General features: G+C 50.4%; 2 protein-coding genes across 2 annotated transcripts; both read left to right on the forward strand.

Annotated features, from left to right (window-relative positions):
• Positions 1-3432: 3432 nt before the first annotated feature.
• Positions 3433-4386, forward strand: LOC143398898 (olfactory receptor 2G2-like). The gene has a single exon (XM_076855615.2). The coding sequence runs from the start codon at positions 3433-3435 to the stop codon at positions 4384-4386; it is 954 nt and encodes a 317-aa protein (XP_076711730.2).
• A 12901-nt stretch (positions 4387-17287) lies between these two features.
• LOC143386793 (olfactory receptor 2G3) lies at positions 17288-18232 on the forward strand. The gene has a single exon (XM_076841627.1). It carries the CDS (start codon positions 17288-17290, stop codon positions 18230-18232), a length of 945 nt encoding a protein of 314 aa, XP_076697742.1.
• The last annotated feature ends 383 nt before the right edge of the window (positions 18233-18615 follow it).

The raw sequence follows: 18615 nt of genomic DNA on the forward strand, positions 1-18615 counted from the left end.
CCCAGACTCTGTGAACTCCTCCAGGGCAAAAAGTTCCCTCCAGCTGCCAGTTTAGAAGGTCTGTGCCCAGTGGTGTCTGGCTCAGGCTGTGTGTGTGAGGTCCAGGGAGAGCAGGTCGAGCAGAAGGAGAGGCAGAAGTTCAGGGAGGTGGCCTCCGTGGAGGCTGGCGGGGAACCTGCTGGACCTTGACAGGGACTGCCTGCCCTGGAGGAGGGGCAGTTGCCTGCAGGACTCACCGGGCTCAACAAGGTGAGTTAGTCCTTTCCAAGACCTCGCTGTATGTTAGGGACACCGAGCTTTGACTCCCAAAATATTTCTTTCGAACTTTAAAATTTAATTTTATTAAAACTTTCTACTTTAAGCTCTTTGTATATCCTAGAGATCCATCCTTTGTCACAAGAGCAGCTAGCCGAGAATTTCTCCTGTGTGCTCTCTCTTCACTCATAATGGTCTGCTGGGATGAGGCTTTGTAACCCAAGGCCATCCCAGGTTCCCGAGCTTGGGGGTCCTACTGACAAAGCCGTTGCCTCAAAGCTGAGTGCTGACCCTACATTTTCTCCTAGGAGTTTCTAGCTTCTGGTCTGATTCCCAGGTCTTTGATCCATTTTCAGGATCAAAGTGCAGGATGGGAGGTGAGGCTGAGTCCCATCCTTCTACACGTGAGTAACCAGATCTCCAGCACCAGTGGGCACAGGGGCTGTCTTTTCTCCGGGGCATGTTTGGGCACTTTGTCAAGGATAGGTTGACGGTATCTGTTAGCGCAAAAAAAAGATTTGGATGAACAAAAACTTCACACATCAGCCAAAAGCCTTTATTCAGAAACGGTTCTAATGGACCCACTTTATTTATGGTTCTTTATTCATGGTCCTGATGGACCCACTCTCCTGGTGGAAAATGAGCCACTGAATAAAGGATGGGGACTGGGCTTATATAGGTGACTTGATTAATGCCAGAGCGTGTCTCATGGAGGGTCTGGGGTCAGCGGTCAGTGGCCCAGATGGAGGGTCTGGCATCAAAGGCCAGTATTATCTCTTTCCCCTGGGGCCTCACTGTACTGTCACTGAGAAGGACTTATGTGCGGAAGGGTCGATACTTGGGCTTCTTCCTAGAGATTGTGGTCTAGGCCTGGAAGTCTGTCCTCCCCAGGGCTCATCTTGTCCCTGGGAGATGTAGTAGAGAGGATCGATGCCCTCAGCGAGTGGCTTCCTTTCCCTGCCTTTCCCCAGGCCTTACTATGTTGGGTTTGTCACTTTCCACATCTCATGGGGTCTAAGTGGCTGGTCTCTGGGTCTTCTGGCCTACGGGTCTGTTTTTATACCAGGGCCATGAAGTTTACTGTAAGGAATGTAATGATGACGTGTGCCAGCCCAGGTTTCTTAGCTTTGCAACCAAAGCACAGAGTGTTACCAGTACGCTATTGGTCTTGTATGCCAGCCTCGGTCTGAGGCAGGAGCCTAAAAGTGTTCCTGAAACATCCTCAAAATTACTACTGCAATTGCTAATTCTGTTATCATTTCTAATGTGCTATTGGATACCCTCCCCATATTTTATTAGGGATTTCACAAACCATAATTTATGTTGGCTTTTGTAAATTTTTAATTTTAGATGTTTTTATCCAAAAATTCTTTTCTGATAGTTTTCCAATAAATTTTTCTTAATTATCTTACTTTGTTTAGCAGGAGTACCAAACCGTGAATACTCTGGCTGTTGGATAGGTTTCTTTTGAATTATATATTTTAATACTCTCTTCAAATTTGGGCATGAAACTTTTTTGTGTGTGATCTGGTTTTATGAACACAAGCTACAGAAAACACGGTCTGCACTCCGGTGCTGCCCATGAGTGGACTTTTATTAGGCTTCTTTTATTGGGCTTCTTCCTAGAGACTGTGGAAGGGCCCAACACCCCTCTCACCACAGCTGATGCAGTGCGTGCACTTCCTCGGGCGGGGAGGTGGGGGGTGTAGGATCAGACAATAAGGAGGCCTTGGGCATTTCCACATTGTGATGGTGAGATTGTTGTAGCAGCCAGAAGGGGGTCATGTGGCCTGATGCCCGGGGTTGCCACGTTGCCCAGCTGTCATGCTGGGGAGCCCTGCTGACGTGCACAGGGTTAGCGCAGCTCAGGTGGGTGGCACAGTCACAGTGTCTCCGAGGTGTGACTGGAGCAGCAGGGCCTCTTCTACCAGGGGCGGGGCCTTTGTGCCCACCTTCCTTGAGAGTCACATGACCTTCACACCAGTTGACCACACCGCAGTGTCCTTGCTTGGGAAGGCTAGAGATGCACACCGCGGGGTCGGGGTGACCTTTCAGCCATCCCTCTGCTGGGCACTCTTGTTGTGTGTGGCCCCCCCTGGCTCTGTGAATCTCACAAACAATTCTGAAGAGCCACATGCCCCTTGTTGAAGGCAACAAGATAAAATTTAAAAAAGCATTAAAAACCAAAACGCTTCTTTGCCAAAGATTTCATAAGAACAAAGGTTCAGGCGTACATACCAGTAAAGAATTCGTTTCTCTGTTTTTGATTTTGCCGCACTGGGAACAGAAGCCTCGTGCATGCTGGGCAGTGCTCCACCACTGAGCTCTGACTTCTCTGCTAAGAGGAGTTTTTCTGGTAGCTGTGGTCTGCAGGAAGGACTGGCCATGGTCAGCAGCGTCCTCCTCCCAGCTGCTTCTGGTGATAGGAATATCGTTCTGCACCTGTGCCCTGAGACAGCGCCTACAGTATGAAGGTCCCCAAAGAAGGGAGTCAAGATCACAGAGATGACACATCCTCAGGAAAACTAGTGTGGGGGCCAGAGGCACCTGGTCTCTAGAGGGAGGCCACAAAATGTGAGAACACACGACCAAGAAGCAAGGGCTGAGGGAAGCAGAAGCGGGGAGTGGCGTGAGGCCAGGAGAGAGCTTCCTGATGGCCTCCACCACCCCAGACGGTGTCTTTGCCAGGTCATCCAAGTCTCAGGAGCTGGCTTTTACTTAGTGAAATCAAATCCAGCATTTCTCACCCACGTAAACCTGTATAACTAGTGTCCAGACTTGGGCATGACAAAAAATAGACTTTATTCCCCTTAATTGAAAAGTGCTAAAGTAAGACCTGAGGTTCTGTCTTTAGTTGGAATATCTCAGTCTCTACCTTTCTGTAACCAGAAAGACAGTGACGGACAGGAGTAGGCTTAGATAAATTGAAAGGTGATCTAGTTTATTCCAGACTTGTAAAACCTTCGAGTTGCCCTCTGCTCTGCTTTGGATGGCAAGAGCTGGACAGTCCACCCCACACCATCAGAGGCAGACACCAGGACACAGAGCCCAGCCGCCTGTTGCCCGCTGCAAGGGAGCCACCCATGAGTGCCCTCCTGGGAGGTGGCAGGCCTAAGGGACCTGGTGGGGTCTGCCGTCTTTCCCAGCTGCGCCTCGGCCTTGGGAGCACCGGTGGGGATGTGGATGCAGGGGGGTATCAACGAGAGTGGCTCGGCAGGCTTCATCCTGGTGGGGTTCTCGGACCACCCTCGACTGCAGAGGGTTCTTTTTGTGACCATCTTGGCCTTGTACCTGCTCACCACCTTGGGGAACTCCGCCATCATCCTGGTGTCCCGCCTGGAGCCCCGGCTGCACACGCCCATGTACTTCTTCCTCTCCCACCTGTCCCTCCTGGACTTCAGCTTCAGCAGCAGTGTTGTGCCCCAGCTCCTGGTCAACTTGCGGGATCCCTTCAAAACCATCTCCTATGGCGGCTGCGTGGCTCAGCTCTGTGTTTCCCTCGCGTTGGGGTCCACTGAGTGTGTCCTCCTGGCTGTCATGTCCTACGATCACTATGTTGCCGTCTGCCGTCCCCTCCATTATACCCTCTTGATGCACCCCCGCCTCTGTCACTCCCTGGCGGCTGCCGCGTGGCTCAGCGGAGTGGCCACCACCCTGGTACAGTCCACCCTCACCCTGCGGCTGCCCTTCTGTGGGCATCGCCGCGTGGACCACTTCATCTGTGAGGTCCCTGTGCTCATCAAGCTGGCCTGTGTGGACACCACCTTCAACGAGGCTGAGCTCTTTGTGGCCAGCATCCTGTTTCTGGTGCTGCCCCTGTCGCTCATCCTGGTGTCCTATGGCCACATCGCCCAGGCCGTGCTGAGGATCAGGTCAGCTGCTGGCAGGCGGAAGGCCTTCGGGACCTGCTCCTCCCACCTGCTGGTGGTCACCATCTTCTACGGGACCATCATCTTCATGTACCTGCAGCCGGCCCGGAGCCGATCCAAGGACCAGGGCAAGTTTGTCTCCCTGTTCTACATGGTGGTGACGCCCGTGCTCAACCCTCTGATTTACACTCTGAGGAATGAGGAGGTTAAAGGGGCACTCAAGAGGGTCCTAGAGAAGGTCCTGGGAGTAAGTTGTATATGATTGTCAAAAAGGTGTACATGCAACACTGTGAAGAGCATCTTTTGTGATATAAAACACATTTATCATCTGAAAACAGAACACTTTTGTGTCATTTTCTCTCTAAATTCCCTGGAATTCATGTGTATTCCCAACTTGGCCGCCACTCAGTAGTAGTGTGGCGTGGACCCTCGGTGCCCTAGCCTCCGGGGACTTTCTGTGAAGTGCATTATTTGTGAAGCACTTATGAGGCTCACTGTAAATCCGTGCTTTGCCAGACTGAGGTGAGCAGGGGCGTGCTGGGGATGTCCAGAGCAGCCAGCCCCTTGGTGAAGACACAACTTCTCTATGCGCCTTCCCACAGTTGCAGAGGGATGTGGGGCCCATGTGCTTACCAGGATGCCGCTGAGATGGCTGCAGGGTAGGAGGGGTGTGTGTGGGTGTGTGGAGGTGTTGGTGAGCTGTCCTGTGGCCAGTCATTCACTGCCCAAGCAGCTCACCTGCTGAAGGCAGGGAAGAGATGGGAGAGGGGTGACACCGCACAGGGACCAGGACCTCCTTCCAGGTGACAGACAGAGGGCAGCAGAGCTGGCTCTGGCTGTGCTCAGATCTGATGAGCATCAAGTTTCTAGCTGTCAAGTGAGACTGGCGTCTGCTTCCTAAGAAATATGCAGTTGTGTGCTCTTCTCTGGCTTCCAAGGAGGTATAAACAGGGTACCCATTGCTGCTGGATGGCTACATTTCCATCACAAAACACAGCTTACATAATTTTAAGGTTTATCTTTCAGGGAAAAGCATCATCAAAGTGATCCAATCATCTCCACTAACCAGTGCCCTTCGTTTCACATGGGTTCACTCTGAATGCCCGTGGCCTGGACCATTCTTGTTCTAGAAAGGAAGAATCTTGGATCTTGACCCTTGGAAAATTTGTGAGCTCAATGTTGCCTTTTCATTTCATTTTACTGAAACAGGCATTAGGCCGTCCATGGCAGGAAAGGATGGTCACGTTTAAACCTCCCTCAAAACAAACCAACGGTTCAGCGAGACAAGCAAGAATGTACGGGGAGCATCCTGCACTGTGCTGACCATTGCAGGACAGGACCGAGGTCAAGGGAGGAGGGCCATTTATAGTCTCAGAGGTAAAATGAGGAAGACCACACTGGCCCTGCGTGTGGGAGTTCTTGTCCCTTGACAGTTGGCTTAGCCACAGTGACGTGCAGGAAGCTGAGAGCATCTTCTGGAACTAAACAAGATGTGGCTCAGCTGGAATAAAGGTTCAGAGGTGAGAGGAGCAGGAGAAACCTGGGCGGGAGGCGCTGGCCATGAAGGCCATTGTGAGCCCGAAACGGGAGCGGGGAGCCCCAGGAGCTTATGTCTGTGCTGTAGGTCTCTCCTCAGACCTGCCCTCTGTTCCCTGAAGAAACATGGCACTCTTCACATTAGGGGAGTGCCCACAAGGCATTTTGGGTTGAGCCTGAGGAGTTGCACGTGGCAGGTGCTGGTGACCTTTCCTCCCGTTGTCCTGTGTGATGCCGTGATAAAGGAGAGTGGAGTCTGAGCACAAGCCACTGACTCATCTCACAGGATTTGGTCAACTTTCCACATGCTGAGTTCAGCCAAGGGAACTGAAGAGAAAGGGTGCGAATGAGGCTTTTTCTCCAGACAGCAATCACACAGGCACACAGCTGCCTCCCATTCAACTAGAACACGCAGGATGGTGCCTCGGGTCTAAAGGCTCTTGGAGTTTTACATCCCCATTTGTACAACTCTCTGAATGTCCTTAGAGGGTTCCTCTGAATCCTTTCAGAGTCATGTCACAAGCTCCATGGACTTAGGATCCATTTCTGGAACTTGGATTTCTTGCTTAAGTGTGTTTTGATTCCTTGATTTTTACTTTTTTTTGTGTATTATAGATTCTTGCTTTGTGGTTACTCCGAGGCTTAGAGAACATCTGTTGATTAGTACAAATTATTTTGAAATGATGGTAACTTAACATAATCATAAATAAAAGAAAAAATAACAAAACAAGAAGGAAGAAGGGTTGTCCGTGTCTTAGCCAGAGAGAAGCCACAGAGGCCGGGGAGCAGGAGGCTCACTCTGCTTTCCCAGTTTGGGTTACTGGTGGATCACAGGTATCCACTGCCATGTACCATTTTTGTATTTTTTTTGTGTGTGTCAGTTCAGAAAAGAAAATTAGTTTAAAAATAAAAAGAAAATATTAGAAAAATACAATGCTATTTTTATTAGCTCAAAAACTATGTTAAACGATGTATTTCCTCTATAAAGTAACGAGCCCAAGAGGTGTCAAAGGAAGAAGAGAGCCCTCCGCACAGGGAGAGAGTGTGACTTATTGTTCCTGGGTGACCCCCAGAGATCAGCAGTTCCTCAGCTCATTGCCAACGGGTCACGGGTACCTCCAGACCAACGGCTAGGAGAACGACACTTGTTTAAGGTTGCTGGGTGACCCTGGGGTTCCCCCTTCTCTTCACATCCTTATGACCACTCAGTAACTCCCCGGTGTAGGGGGAGATGCTTGTGCAAGACATGAACCTCAAACAGGGTTGTTTCAAAGCCACTCGTCCCGTGGGTCAAGAGCTGGCGGGACACAAAATAACGAAGCTAAGAAACGTCATATGATGCAATTCCTGACCGAGTGGGAACTCCAACAAGTTCAAACCGCCTCACAGTCAGAGTTCCTTCTGGCCGGGTCATTGGAGTATGCTCTGTCCCCAAACGGTTGTAAAGGGTGACAACGAACCTCGCAGCTGCAGTCAGGGTTGGCTTGTCCTCTCAGTGCAGTGAGGTGCCGATAGGTGAAGCTGGAGCACTGGCCGGTCTCAGCTCTGCATACTGAATGTGGACATGGGGCAATTTATTGACATCCCCAAAGTTAGTGTTCCACAGTTACTGTGTTCGATTGGCATGTGAAGTGCATTTTATTCACAGAAACAACGTAGTTAATAAGTAGAGATACAGAGGTAGATGAGAGAGAGAGAGAGAGAGAGAGAGAGAGAGAGAGAGACAGGCACCTGATCCCACCATGGCATAACTCCAGAACTCGGTTCCACCGTGTTGAACACATAGCTGTTACAGTTCCCTTATAGAGGAGGGTGTGCAATTTTGGCCCAGGAGGGTGCACATGCTCAGCACCAGGACGAGAGGAAAGGCACCTTGAGGGCCTCTCAGGAACCAACCATGCTACAGCCATCACAGGCTCAGACAAGTGGAAATGCAAGCCTGCTTCAGGACTGGCGGAGACTAGAGGCCCAGGGAGCCCCAAACTCAAGGAGACACCATTTGGCCAACAAGCAGCTCTGAGGTCCTCCAGCTGTGGATTGGGCTGCCCAGCACTGCTCATGTGGGTGTCTCCACGTGACACTCCTTCTGCAGGATGCAGGGTGCAGGACATGGTGCAGGCTTCACCAGGGGTTCAAAGCAAGGCCCAGGGGCCAGACAGGGTGTTGGGGGTTGGATTCCCCGCACGCTGCCCCTGACAGGATGACGCACGGGGATCCGAGGTGAGATGAAGCTTCACTGAGACCCCAGGGAGGGAGAAGTGCTGGCCAGGGGATCTGCAGGCAGTGTGCAAAGCGGTCCAGAGAGTGGGACGCTCGGGCCACCATCATGAGAATCAAGCCCTTGGGAGCCCATGTCTGAGCACAGCGTGTCCAGAAGGATGGGCTTGGACCTGAGGATTTAATGTTCGTTCGCCCTGCTGGGTTTTGGTCTTGCTTTGATCTGAGCCCTCCTTTTTGTTCCCTTCTTTCTGCCTTTTGGAGTGGAAATGTTTACCCTGTAGCTGTCCCACTATTGAATCTCAGAAATAAGTAACTCTCATTTTTATTTTTACAGGGCTGGTAGCTGAGTCTTGGAGGAGATGGACGTGGACTTTGGGTCATGCAGCAGTTAAAATGTTGGTTCTCTGGGCTGAAGTGCATGCATGGCATGTTGCAAGGGCCCTTGTGGGTTATGGTGGAATACTGTGACTGGACCTGAAATGTCCCCAAAGGCCTGGGCGCTGAAGGCTTGGCCCCCAGCACAGAGCTCCAGCCTGGGAGAAGGGGCTGAGGGGAGGTCTCTGGGTCACTGGGCTGTGCCCATGAAGCTGTTCATGGGGGCAGACTGGCTCAAAGGCAGCCATCCTGGGTCGTGGGGAACCATAGCTGGGTTTCCCGCCTGGTTTCCCAGCAAGCCCTAAGGAGACAAAACCATTAGTCACATGTGGCCTTTACCACTGGATCCTGGCTCTAGGGGTGTGCCTGACTCTTCATTATTATCCTAATAAACCAGGCCTATTCCAGCCAGGAGGATGTCACTTTTGTCCTAACCCACTAATACTCCTCTCTTTCTGACCCAAATTGCAGGAATCCAACTGGTCTTGCTGCCACCCAGGACCCATTTTGTGTCAGTAAGCCCCCAAGTAAGTCCTTCCCTGTGCAAGCTGAGATCTCTCTGCCTCTCTTCCTTTGGTCTCATGGCACTTGGAGCCAGTCATCATAAACCAGGACTAGGCAGTCCCAGAAAAAGGGCATGGGCACTGCCAGCCTCTACTTTGTCTCTTTCTAGGGTTGCCAGGTGGTGAGATCAACAGGTTTGCTCCATGTGCTCCCACCATGGTGGACACCACATCCCAGAGCAGTTTCACCCCCAAGCATGGGCTGAAATATCCCAAACCATGAGCAGAACCAAACCCGCTTTTCCATAGGCTGATGATCCCAGGTGTGTGTTGGAATAACAGAAAGCTGAACACACTGTGTGACAGAAAGACAAATAGAGGTTGGAATGCTTTCAGCTAGATGGTTAGGGCAAAGACAATTATTCATTATGAGTTCCTTGTTTTCCAAGAGTGGTGCATTTAATTGGCAGTCCTAACAGGTGTCAGGTGCCATGGGGACACAGAGAGAAGCATTGTCAAGTGTTCGTGGACTCTGTCTCCTGGGATGGCTTAAGTCTCAGTGGATTGGTTCTGGATGGTGGGACCCAAAATCCCCACACTACATTACGTGGTCACATCACCCACCCAACCCAAAGTGTCTGTCGTGGTGGTGGAGAACCCAGGGCGCAGGGTCTCAGAGGCTCAAAACAGGTGCTCAGAAACCAAGTACCGGAGAACAGTCAGTATTGGGGAGGGTTGGGAGGGAAAGTGGCTGGGCTTGGGAAGAGAGTCTTTGGGAATCTGGGGAGGGGCAGCGAGGAGCTTCCTTCGTTTGGTCTCAATGTAGCGCCTGGTGCTTTTCAAAACGAAAGACTGCAAATGTTCTCCACTGGAATTAAAAAAAACAAACCAGGGAGTCTTGCAGAATGTATGTTTCACAATTTTATAACCAAACTACAAATTGCTTGGAGTTACAACATCCTAATTTGCTGCCTTAGGTAGAAACCTCTTTATGAAGTGAATTCTATTAAAATGTTTTTAAAATCTACCACACTTTTAATTTTATATATTTATCTCTGATGTGCTATTAGACTCCTTTTTTTTGCTGATGTTTAATTTAGAGACTTCTGTTTATTTAAAATGATAGTTTACTATTTTATTTTCTTGTATTTTCCTAAATTATTTAACTTTCTTTACTCATTTTACTTTGTTTAATAATAGTGCTAAACCTGAATATTCTTACATTGTGATGCTCAGGGGTTTGAAAATTGATAAATTTTAAAGATCACTGATTGAAATTTTGGCACTCCTAATTACCTTGCTTTTTGTTTCTGCTTTCAAGTCGTACTGCAATATATTATGGGATCAAACATTTCTACTCTGATGTAATCACATCTTCATTGAATTAATACCTAGTCAACGATGCAAGTTTGGGCTTTGCATATTTTTATGAAAATATATCAATACCTACAATCAATGTGGACTGTCATGTTATTTCATAACTCAGATATGATGTCCTCATGTGGTAATAAAACATCTGTGTAATGACTTCCCTCCACCAACAGGAAGCACACTTTGCATCCACTTGGAGCCAAAGGTTAAAAATGTAAATGACTGTAGGAAAAAGAAATTTAAGAAGGTAGAGAAAATAATCCACTTCCTAAAGATGGTTTTGGAGCTTGGTGGTGTCCAGAGTGCCTAAAGGAGTGGTGAAGCAAAGAATAAAAACCAGATCCAAGACCAATCCCCACCCCACCCCACAACCCTGTGCACGCGCACACAACAGAAGAAAGAGGAATGAGCTGGTTTGGGGGATCAGAGAAATCAATTCAGCTGCTGGTTTCAACAGTTGCCAAGTAGTTGCCTTCCACCGACAGCCCTCCAGCTGACTGTTTGCTAATGCTGACCACATCTGCCACGAGACCACCACACACCCATATCACACTCTCTAGGGTGATGAAGAGTGGTTTTTCTCTCCCTTAGTTGAGTAAAACCTTCAACCAAACCTCAGTGCTCTCTCTGGTTGGAGTTATCTGAGTTTTTCCATTTCTGTAACGACAAAGGCATTGGTTTATGTTAGGCATAGTGGTCTGGGAGGAATGGGTGTCCTTGTATTTCTTAGAGCATGATTGTGTTTGCAGTGTTCTCTACTCCACAGAGCATCATCACCAGCTGAAAGGCGAGGAGAATTTGCATTCTATAGGTTGCATGGTTGGGAGGCAGACCCAGGCCACTAGACCTGAGGACGGAGCTGCTAGGAACCCAACCCAAGATCGGTTTTTGCAAGGTGTGGGCCTGTCACTCACTTGAGACAGTCATCTTTCTCAGCTGAGCCTCAGCCTCAGGAGCACACTGAGCACGTGGGGATGGTGAGGAGTGCTAGTGAGAACAAGCAGGCACTCCCTAGTAACCCACACTCACTAGTACACCAGCACACACCAAGATAACAACACATGTTAGTGTAACAACACACACTAATATAATAAGGCACACTGATCAATACAACAATGCACACTTGTTAATAAAACAATATACCCTCATTACCCAATATACACTAATATAACAAGACACACTTAATACAAGGTACCAAAGTCCAGGGGAAGTAACTTTAAAAAGGTGTTTAATGATGTTTTTCCTCCCAAATAAGCATACTACAAGCTACACTGGTGTATTTCATATAGGAAAATATTGAAATTTGAAGGAAGCTGTATATTCAGAGAAGAAAGTTCAGAGAATATTTAAGCAATAGAAGGCTCTGAGAGAGTCAAGGTAATGAAGACAGAGATGTTGAGATATTTGTAAACAGACTCAGTTTCAACATGTCGATGAATGCCCTAAGTGATGGTGCTACATTGCATGAAGAACGTCACACTCAGAAGGCAGGTTCTGGGCCTTCCCCCAGCTCTTCCATCAAGCCTGATGGGAGACCCGCATGTCTAGCAGCATGATTGGGTTGGTGGTGGCCTCTGCCCATTCAGGATAGTGTGAGTTTGAACAAGGTCTCTTGGAGGCCCATCAGCAGGTGCAGATTCTATGTGGACCCATGGATCTGGTCCCCCTGAGGGAGCTGCACAAAGGAATGTGATCAGCAGCTGCGTCCAATCTGGAGAGAGGAAGCAGGATCAGAGGTGAGGAAACTGGGTGGGGCTTGATGGCTCCACAGGTAAAGACGAGATTATAAGAGAGAGAGTGCTTTTCCTGGTGATTTATTGTGAGGCTATTTTGTACTGATGGAGAGATGCTCATGGAGCAAGTTATTTGGTGCAGGGAACCAAAAGCACAGGTGGAAAAATAAGCTTTAAATGGGTTGAGAGAATCCTCTGCCATAAGGGGGAAGGGCTTAGCAGAAGTGGATTTGTGTATGTGTGTGGAGGGAGGGGTACCAGGGATTGGACCCAGGGTGTTTAACCACTGAGCCACATTCCCAGCCCTTTTATATTTTATTTAGAGATAGGGCCTTGCTAACTTGCTGAGGCTGACTTTGCATTTGGGATCCTCCTGCCTCAGCCTCCCAAGCCTCTGGGGTGACGGGTGTGCACCATTACTCCCAGCTATAATTGTTATTTTTATAACGGTTTTGTTTTTTTTTTAATTGTGATTTTGTTAAGTGTTAGACAAGCCTGTTGACTGCTGCTTCCCTGATCAAGCAGAAGGTCCCAGAGTGATGCTCAAGAAGGAAGGCCCCTCACACTGGGGAGATGCAACCTCTTCTTCCTGGACCGCCCCCAGAGGTTAGTCAGCTCCTCAGCTAATTGCCTACGGGACGTCGCTTTCCTCAGAAGATGCAGCACCAGGAACAAACCAGGGCCCTTTGATGAGTCTTCTGTTTCCCACCCAGGAGTCCCTGTCTCGCTGAGGTGGCTTTTCCAGGATTGGGTCCTGGAAACGTGTCTCAACAGACCTTGATTTGAAGTCAGTGACCTGTGGTCTGGGAATTATTTGGACATGGACCCCAAGGCTTGCTCTCTGAGGACAGGAGAAACGTGAGCTCTGCCCCTCACAGTGAGTAGGCCGGTGGTCTGTGCAGCCCGGGTGTCCGGGGTCTTGCTGGGGTCATGGAGTCCACGAACCTCACAGTTCCCATCCCAGTCAGCTGCTTCTGTCACTAGGGTGATGGTGATGTTGCCTGGGCCAGGGGAACTTCTGGGATTCAGAATTGTATCTTGTAATTTCTCATAAATGCAAGCCAGTGTCATGCAATTGCTTAGTATGACACCAACCCTCAAGAATTAAAATAAGAACACCATGGATAATGATGGCTGCGATGACTAGAAGGATAGATTCAGAGGCACTAGACATACAGGTGACACAGGTGCGCAGGCAGACGTGTAGCTAGACCCACGGCTCTGCACCCCAGGGGAGCAGTCCAACCCTGGAGCTCCAGCCCTGCAGAACTGCTGCAGAGGAATGGCTTACCCTGGCTTCTTCTTCCAGGAGGGAAGCTCTGCAGGCCTTTGAAATCGGGAGCTGCTGGCTCAAGCAGGGGAGTGGCGTCTGTCAATCAAAATGACAGAGTTTTAAATGACAGGACTGTGAGTCCCTGTGGATAGCAGCAAGGCTGGAGCCTCCCACCCCTCCAGGCTCTGCCACTCGCTGTGCAGAGCAGATAGACCACAGCGACTAGTCAGGAGAGTTCACGGTGCGAACAAGAAATGGTCTGACTTAAGGGGAAAAGGCAGCAGCATTGGTGTGAGAGTCAGGGCGTCTTCTCATGGGCCAGGAGACAAAAGGTGAGTCAAGAGGAACAGGACTTGATGTGGAAAAAGGTGTTATGATCAGCCTCTTGTTAATAACCAAGGGCTGTTTGGGACACTGTTTCTCAGGCTGTTTCTGCTGTGGCAGATCCGTGACGAGGGGGGACCTGGGCTGCATCATAAGCCAAGTATCTCCTACACAGAGCATCAGGTCTTTGTGAGCAGGCACAGTAAGTGCTGCTGGTTGGAAGGCATCTTTGCTGTAAAATTACAAACAGAAGAGGATAGATCTCCCTTTCCTCATTAAAATGTAAATGTTTATTACATTTCAGTTTTTTTTAATGGTCAAAATTCTGCTTTTTCCTCAATTTTGCTATTAACCTAAAAGTATTCTAAAATAATAACCTAAAATTTTAAATACACTTGAAAAAGTTTAAATAAAAGAATAAAATGGATTTGGGGCTGAATGCTGCTGGGTGAGAACCAGAGGTGTTGCAGAGGACAGGTTTTTCTGACTTGTGGTTCTGGTCTCCCTTTCTGGGGTCCCTCCAGGGAAGCACTTGTATATTCTCAGACTTGAGGTTCAGCAAGAACTGGAGTCTGCATGTCCAGGGCATCTTGCTTGAACACAAGGCCAGGCACTTCACCAGTGGGTGATCGTCTGACCTGGTCCTATGATGCCTGAGCAGACACAGGGTACAGTAACCACCGTTGCTCTTTCCGCTGGTTGGCAGAGTTGCCCTGGAGGAACGGTGCATCTGGGAAGTGTGCTAGGCCAGGAACCTTGATTCTGCCCCTTAGGAGAGGCTATGAGTACCCCGTCAGCCCATGGCACAGCTCTCTGCCTGCGGTGGCCGGAGGCTGCCCTGGGCTGGTGCCACGGTACAGGGTGTGGAGCCAGCTTGTGAATGAAACCCCATGTGAGGTTCTGGGCACAGGCAACCTCTAGGGTGTGGTGGGCAGGCCCCAGAGAGCTGCTCTCCCACACCAGGCCGGCAGCACAGCAGTGCCCTGAGACTGAAGGGTCATGGGGAGAGTTGGTGTCCCTGGCTGGTCATGCATGTCCCTGTCTTGCCAGCTCTGTCCTGAGCATTCCTGTTGCCTGATGCTTCAGGCACAGGTGTTCCTTGTGCCTTTCCCAAGGCTGCCTTGTAGATGCAGCAAGAAAATCTCAAGGACAGGTGCCCGTCTTTGAGTGGGTGGTCAGTACCTGTGTAAGCCCAGCCCTTCTTCCCCTCTTGAGTCCCCCCAGGGGCAGCTTCTCACCACACCTGGCATGCACAGGGCTCCCTAGGAGGAGGGCGGGAGGGGAGGCTCCTGCTCCCTCTCAGAGCTTCCTTACGGCCCCACAGCAAGTGAATAAAGGCTTCGCTGCAATTTCATTTGGGTCTCTGTTGCTCTCTCTGGCATCTCCAGCACCTCCCCACCCAGCCATTCCTGAGGTTGCCCACTTCCTGTTTTCCTCAATGTCCAGAAAGGCCTAGTGACTGTGCGACCCAGGACACTGGGAAAGTGCAGCCAGCCTCTCGCAGCACGCTGACCCCTTAGCGCGCACTAGACATCCATCAAGTCTTGGTAAATAGGGCCCCTCCCTTTCCAGGCAGCTTACAGTGTTTGCAGGTTTTCATGAGGTCAGTGGCGTCTGGATTTGGGGTAGACACAATTTAAGGATACAGGAGGCATAAAATGCATCTTACGAGGTTGGGGAGCCGGGACAGGGATGGGCAGGGCCAGAGCCAGGAGGACCTTGTCTCCTGAGATCCAGGATCTTGCAGTCACTCTCCCTGTGGGTGTCACAGGCAGCAGGTGAGAGAAGGTGCAGCCACGTGGGGGGCAGCCAGTGTGGGGAGCTGCAGGGTGCAGGGCTGCCCAGAGGTGCAGGAACGTGAAGGGGCCACTCCACCCTGAAGAAGGGGCCACTCCACCCTGGAGAACGAGGTTCTTCAGCTCACAGGAGCGTGTTACTAGCTGCATCTCTTTCCTCCGTCTGTGCAGTGCCAGGCTCTATACCAGCTTTGGCACAGCCGCTAGTGTGTCCAGGTTCTTAAACCAGGTCCTTTGCAGTCTCTTGGCAATTTTTTTTTCTCTCTCATCCTTCTGCATGAGCAGAAGGCTCTCTTCCAGAGGCACCCAAAGCCAGGTCCTCTGCAAGCCTCTCATGGGTTTGTGTGGGTGGTGTTGGCGGACATCTCGGCCAGCTTCTGCAGGCCTCCGGGGAGCCTCTGCCTGGCTCCCATGTTTAGTGTACAGATCCTCCACTAGGAATAGGCTGAGAATGTCTGAGAGTCCTGGAAGCCGTACTTAGCATGGCCCGGGCCAGGACGCCCTTGCTTCTGCTTCCCGTGCAGGGAGCAAATCTGCACCCAGGCGCATCCCTTTCTCAGAACCTGCGCGCTGAGCTCCGGGTGTGGGTACGCAGCAGGCGTCACCGGCTGATGGGTTGTGACATGAATTTGAATTGGGAGTGGTGGCCAATCAGACAATTTTTCAGAATGAAAATTGTATTCTGTTATTTAACATCTCCCTCCTTTTCTCATCTGAAAACAAAATGCAGACTTGTCCTGTGCCATTGGTTTATCCCCCTCTCCATTGGAAACCAGCTTAGGTTTATTTGGGCATTTTTCACTCCACGGTCCCGGTCAGGGAAGAGTGTCATTCAGGTGGTTCTAGGTCTGTGTCCACCCTGAGCCTGATACCTCATGAGGACCACCGCACCGTTCTGCAGTTGGCCCTACATGGTGTCTTTGTGTCAGTGCCATCCGAGAGGGAAGCCTTCGGCCCTGGGAGAGTCTCAGGCCAGCGTGGAGGTGGGAGCTGGAAGTGTCCCTTGGCTTAGTGGCCGTCAGGCAGACTCTGTCTGCTTTCTCCCAGGCATAGGTCTTTGTGAACCTTTCACAAAGGGGGCTTCTGCACCCCTGTCCAACTCTCTCTCATGACCTCAGGCTCCTTGGCCTCTCTCATATAAGTTTTGCATTTCCTTAAAATTTAATTGGTGGGGCTGGGGATGTGGCTCAAGCGGTAGCATGCTCGCCTGGCATGCGCAGGGCGCTGGGTTTGATCCTCAACACCACATGAAAACAAAAATAAGGATATTATGTCCAATGAAAAAACTAAAAAAATAATAAATAAATATTAAAAAATTCTCTGTCTCTCTAAAAAAAAATTAATTGGTGTTTTGCTCCAGTCAAGTTAAGGACTTTTAATAGATTTGTGTAAGTACTCTTTTAAGTGAATTTTAAAAGAATGATATAATGCATTTTAACTCTTTACTAGTAACATATATATTATTTTTCAGTATTTCTCTTTTTTGACCTTTGAAGACTTTTAACCAAATTTTCTAAATAATACCTAAATAAATAAAGTACATTTTTAACAATGATCTTCATCTTTGGCATTCAGTTATGTAAGTGTTCAATCTGGTTTTGTCTCCTGGACTGTGAAGAGAAGGGCACAAACGGAGTATGAGCACGTGTGGGGGCGGCCAAGAAGGGGCACTCTTTCCAACCCCCACCTGCGCCTGTGATCAGGTTTTCGTGAAGATTTTCGCCAGTGGCTGGCACAAGGCAGAGGCCCGTCACCCCTTCATCTGAAGAAAGCCTGTTTTCGTGGCAGTCACGGCACAGTCTTTACATACAGGCAAACACCCACTCCGTCTCTGGTCATCAATCACCAGCTCCAAAGCTGAAGGCGTCTGTGGTTTCCCATGGACAGTCAGTGGGCTGGAGGGAGAGGCTGTTGACCTCCAGGGCCAGCAGCACAGAGGGCTGGGTCTGCTGACCCCTTGGGCTCTCACAGGGCCTAGGCCCACCCTCTCGGGTCTCCTCCTTCCCTCTGCAAGGGCAGCTCCCTGGGAGGCATGAGCTGGGCCAATGGGAGCTCCCCCACGGGGTTCATTCTGCTGGGCTTCTCCGCCCACCCCCGCCTGGAGGCTGTGCTCTTCGTGTTTGTCCTGTTCTTCTACCTCCTGACCCTGCTGGGAAACTTCACCATCATGGCCGTCTCCTACCTGGATCCCGCTCTCCATACCCCCATGTACTTCTTCCTCAGCAACCTCTCCTTGCTGGACGTCTGCTTCACCACCAGCCTGGCGTCCCAGACCTTGGTGAACCTGCGAGGACCGGCAAAGACCATCACCTACGGCGGCTGCGTGGTGCAGCTGTACGTGTCCCTGGCTCTGGGCTCCACCGAGTGCATCCTCCTGGCTGTCATGGCCCTGGATCGCTATGAACCTGTCTGCAGACCCCTGCACTATGTGGTCATCATGAGCCCGAGGGTGTGCCAGCAGCTGGCCTCCACCTCCTGGCTCAGCGGGCTGGCTAACTCCCTGATCCATGCCACCTTCACCCTGCAGCTGCCGCTCTGCGGCAACAGCAGGCTGGACCACTTCATCTGTGAGGTGCCCGCTCTCCTCAAGCTGGCCTGCGTGGACACCACTGTGAACGAGCTGGTGCTCTTTCTCGTGAGCATCCTGTTCCTCGTGATCCCACCCATGCTCATCCTCATTTCCTACGGCTTCATCACTCGAGCGGTGCTGAGGATCAGGTCTTCGGAGGCCAGGTACAAAGCCTTCAGCACCTGCTCCTCCCACCTCACAGTGGTGGTCATTTTCTACGGCACCATCATCTACATGTACCTGCAGCCCAGTGACAGTTATGCCCAGGACCAGGGCAAGTTCATCTCCCTCTTCTACACCATGCTGACCCCCACCTTGAACCCCCTTATCTACACCTTACGGAATAAGGATGTGAAGGGGGCGCTGAGAAAGCTCCTCTCAGGAAAACTGTGTCCCCTGCGGACATGATGTGCCAGGAGCTGCCTGGGGATCCACACCAGCCTCTGCCAGCCAAGCCCAAGCCCCACACTCCACGCCCACAAAACTGCCCCTGCCTCTGTCCTCATGAGGGTTCACGAGGACTGAGCTGTCACGTATTCGCTGGGCCAAGAGCTGAGCCGAGGGAAAAAGAGCATGCTTGAGGTCCCTACTCACCCCTGATCTGCAGATCAGTAGGTATTGTTCAGCCCTTCCTCTCCGTCAGTTCTTTCTTATCTCAGACGCATGTCAAGATTCCCAGAAGGGTCAGAGGAATAAAACGTGTCAGGTGTTTTTTCATGACCTGGTGCATCTCCTTCCTGGTCTGAAGGTCCCAGCACGCATGGTAGACACAAGTATTTTGAAAGAAAATG

This window comes from Callospermophilus lateralis, chromosome 5 (assembly GCF_048772815.1).
Source record: "Callospermophilus lateralis isolate mCalLat2 chromosome 5, mCalLat2.hap1, whole genome shotgun sequence".
Lineage (NCBI taxonomy): Eukaryota > Metazoa > Chordata > Mammalia > Rodentia > Sciuridae > Callospermophilus > Callospermophilus lateralis.

Coding starts and splice junctions, on each gene's coding strand:
- LOC143398898 (XM_076855615.2), top strand. CDS start 3,433: ATGTGGATGCAGGGGGGTATCAACGAGAGTGGCTCGGCAGGCTTCATC.
- LOC143386793 (XM_076841627.1), top strand. CDS start 17,288: ATGAGCTGGGCCAATGGGAGCTCCCCCACGGGGTTCATTCTGCTGGGC.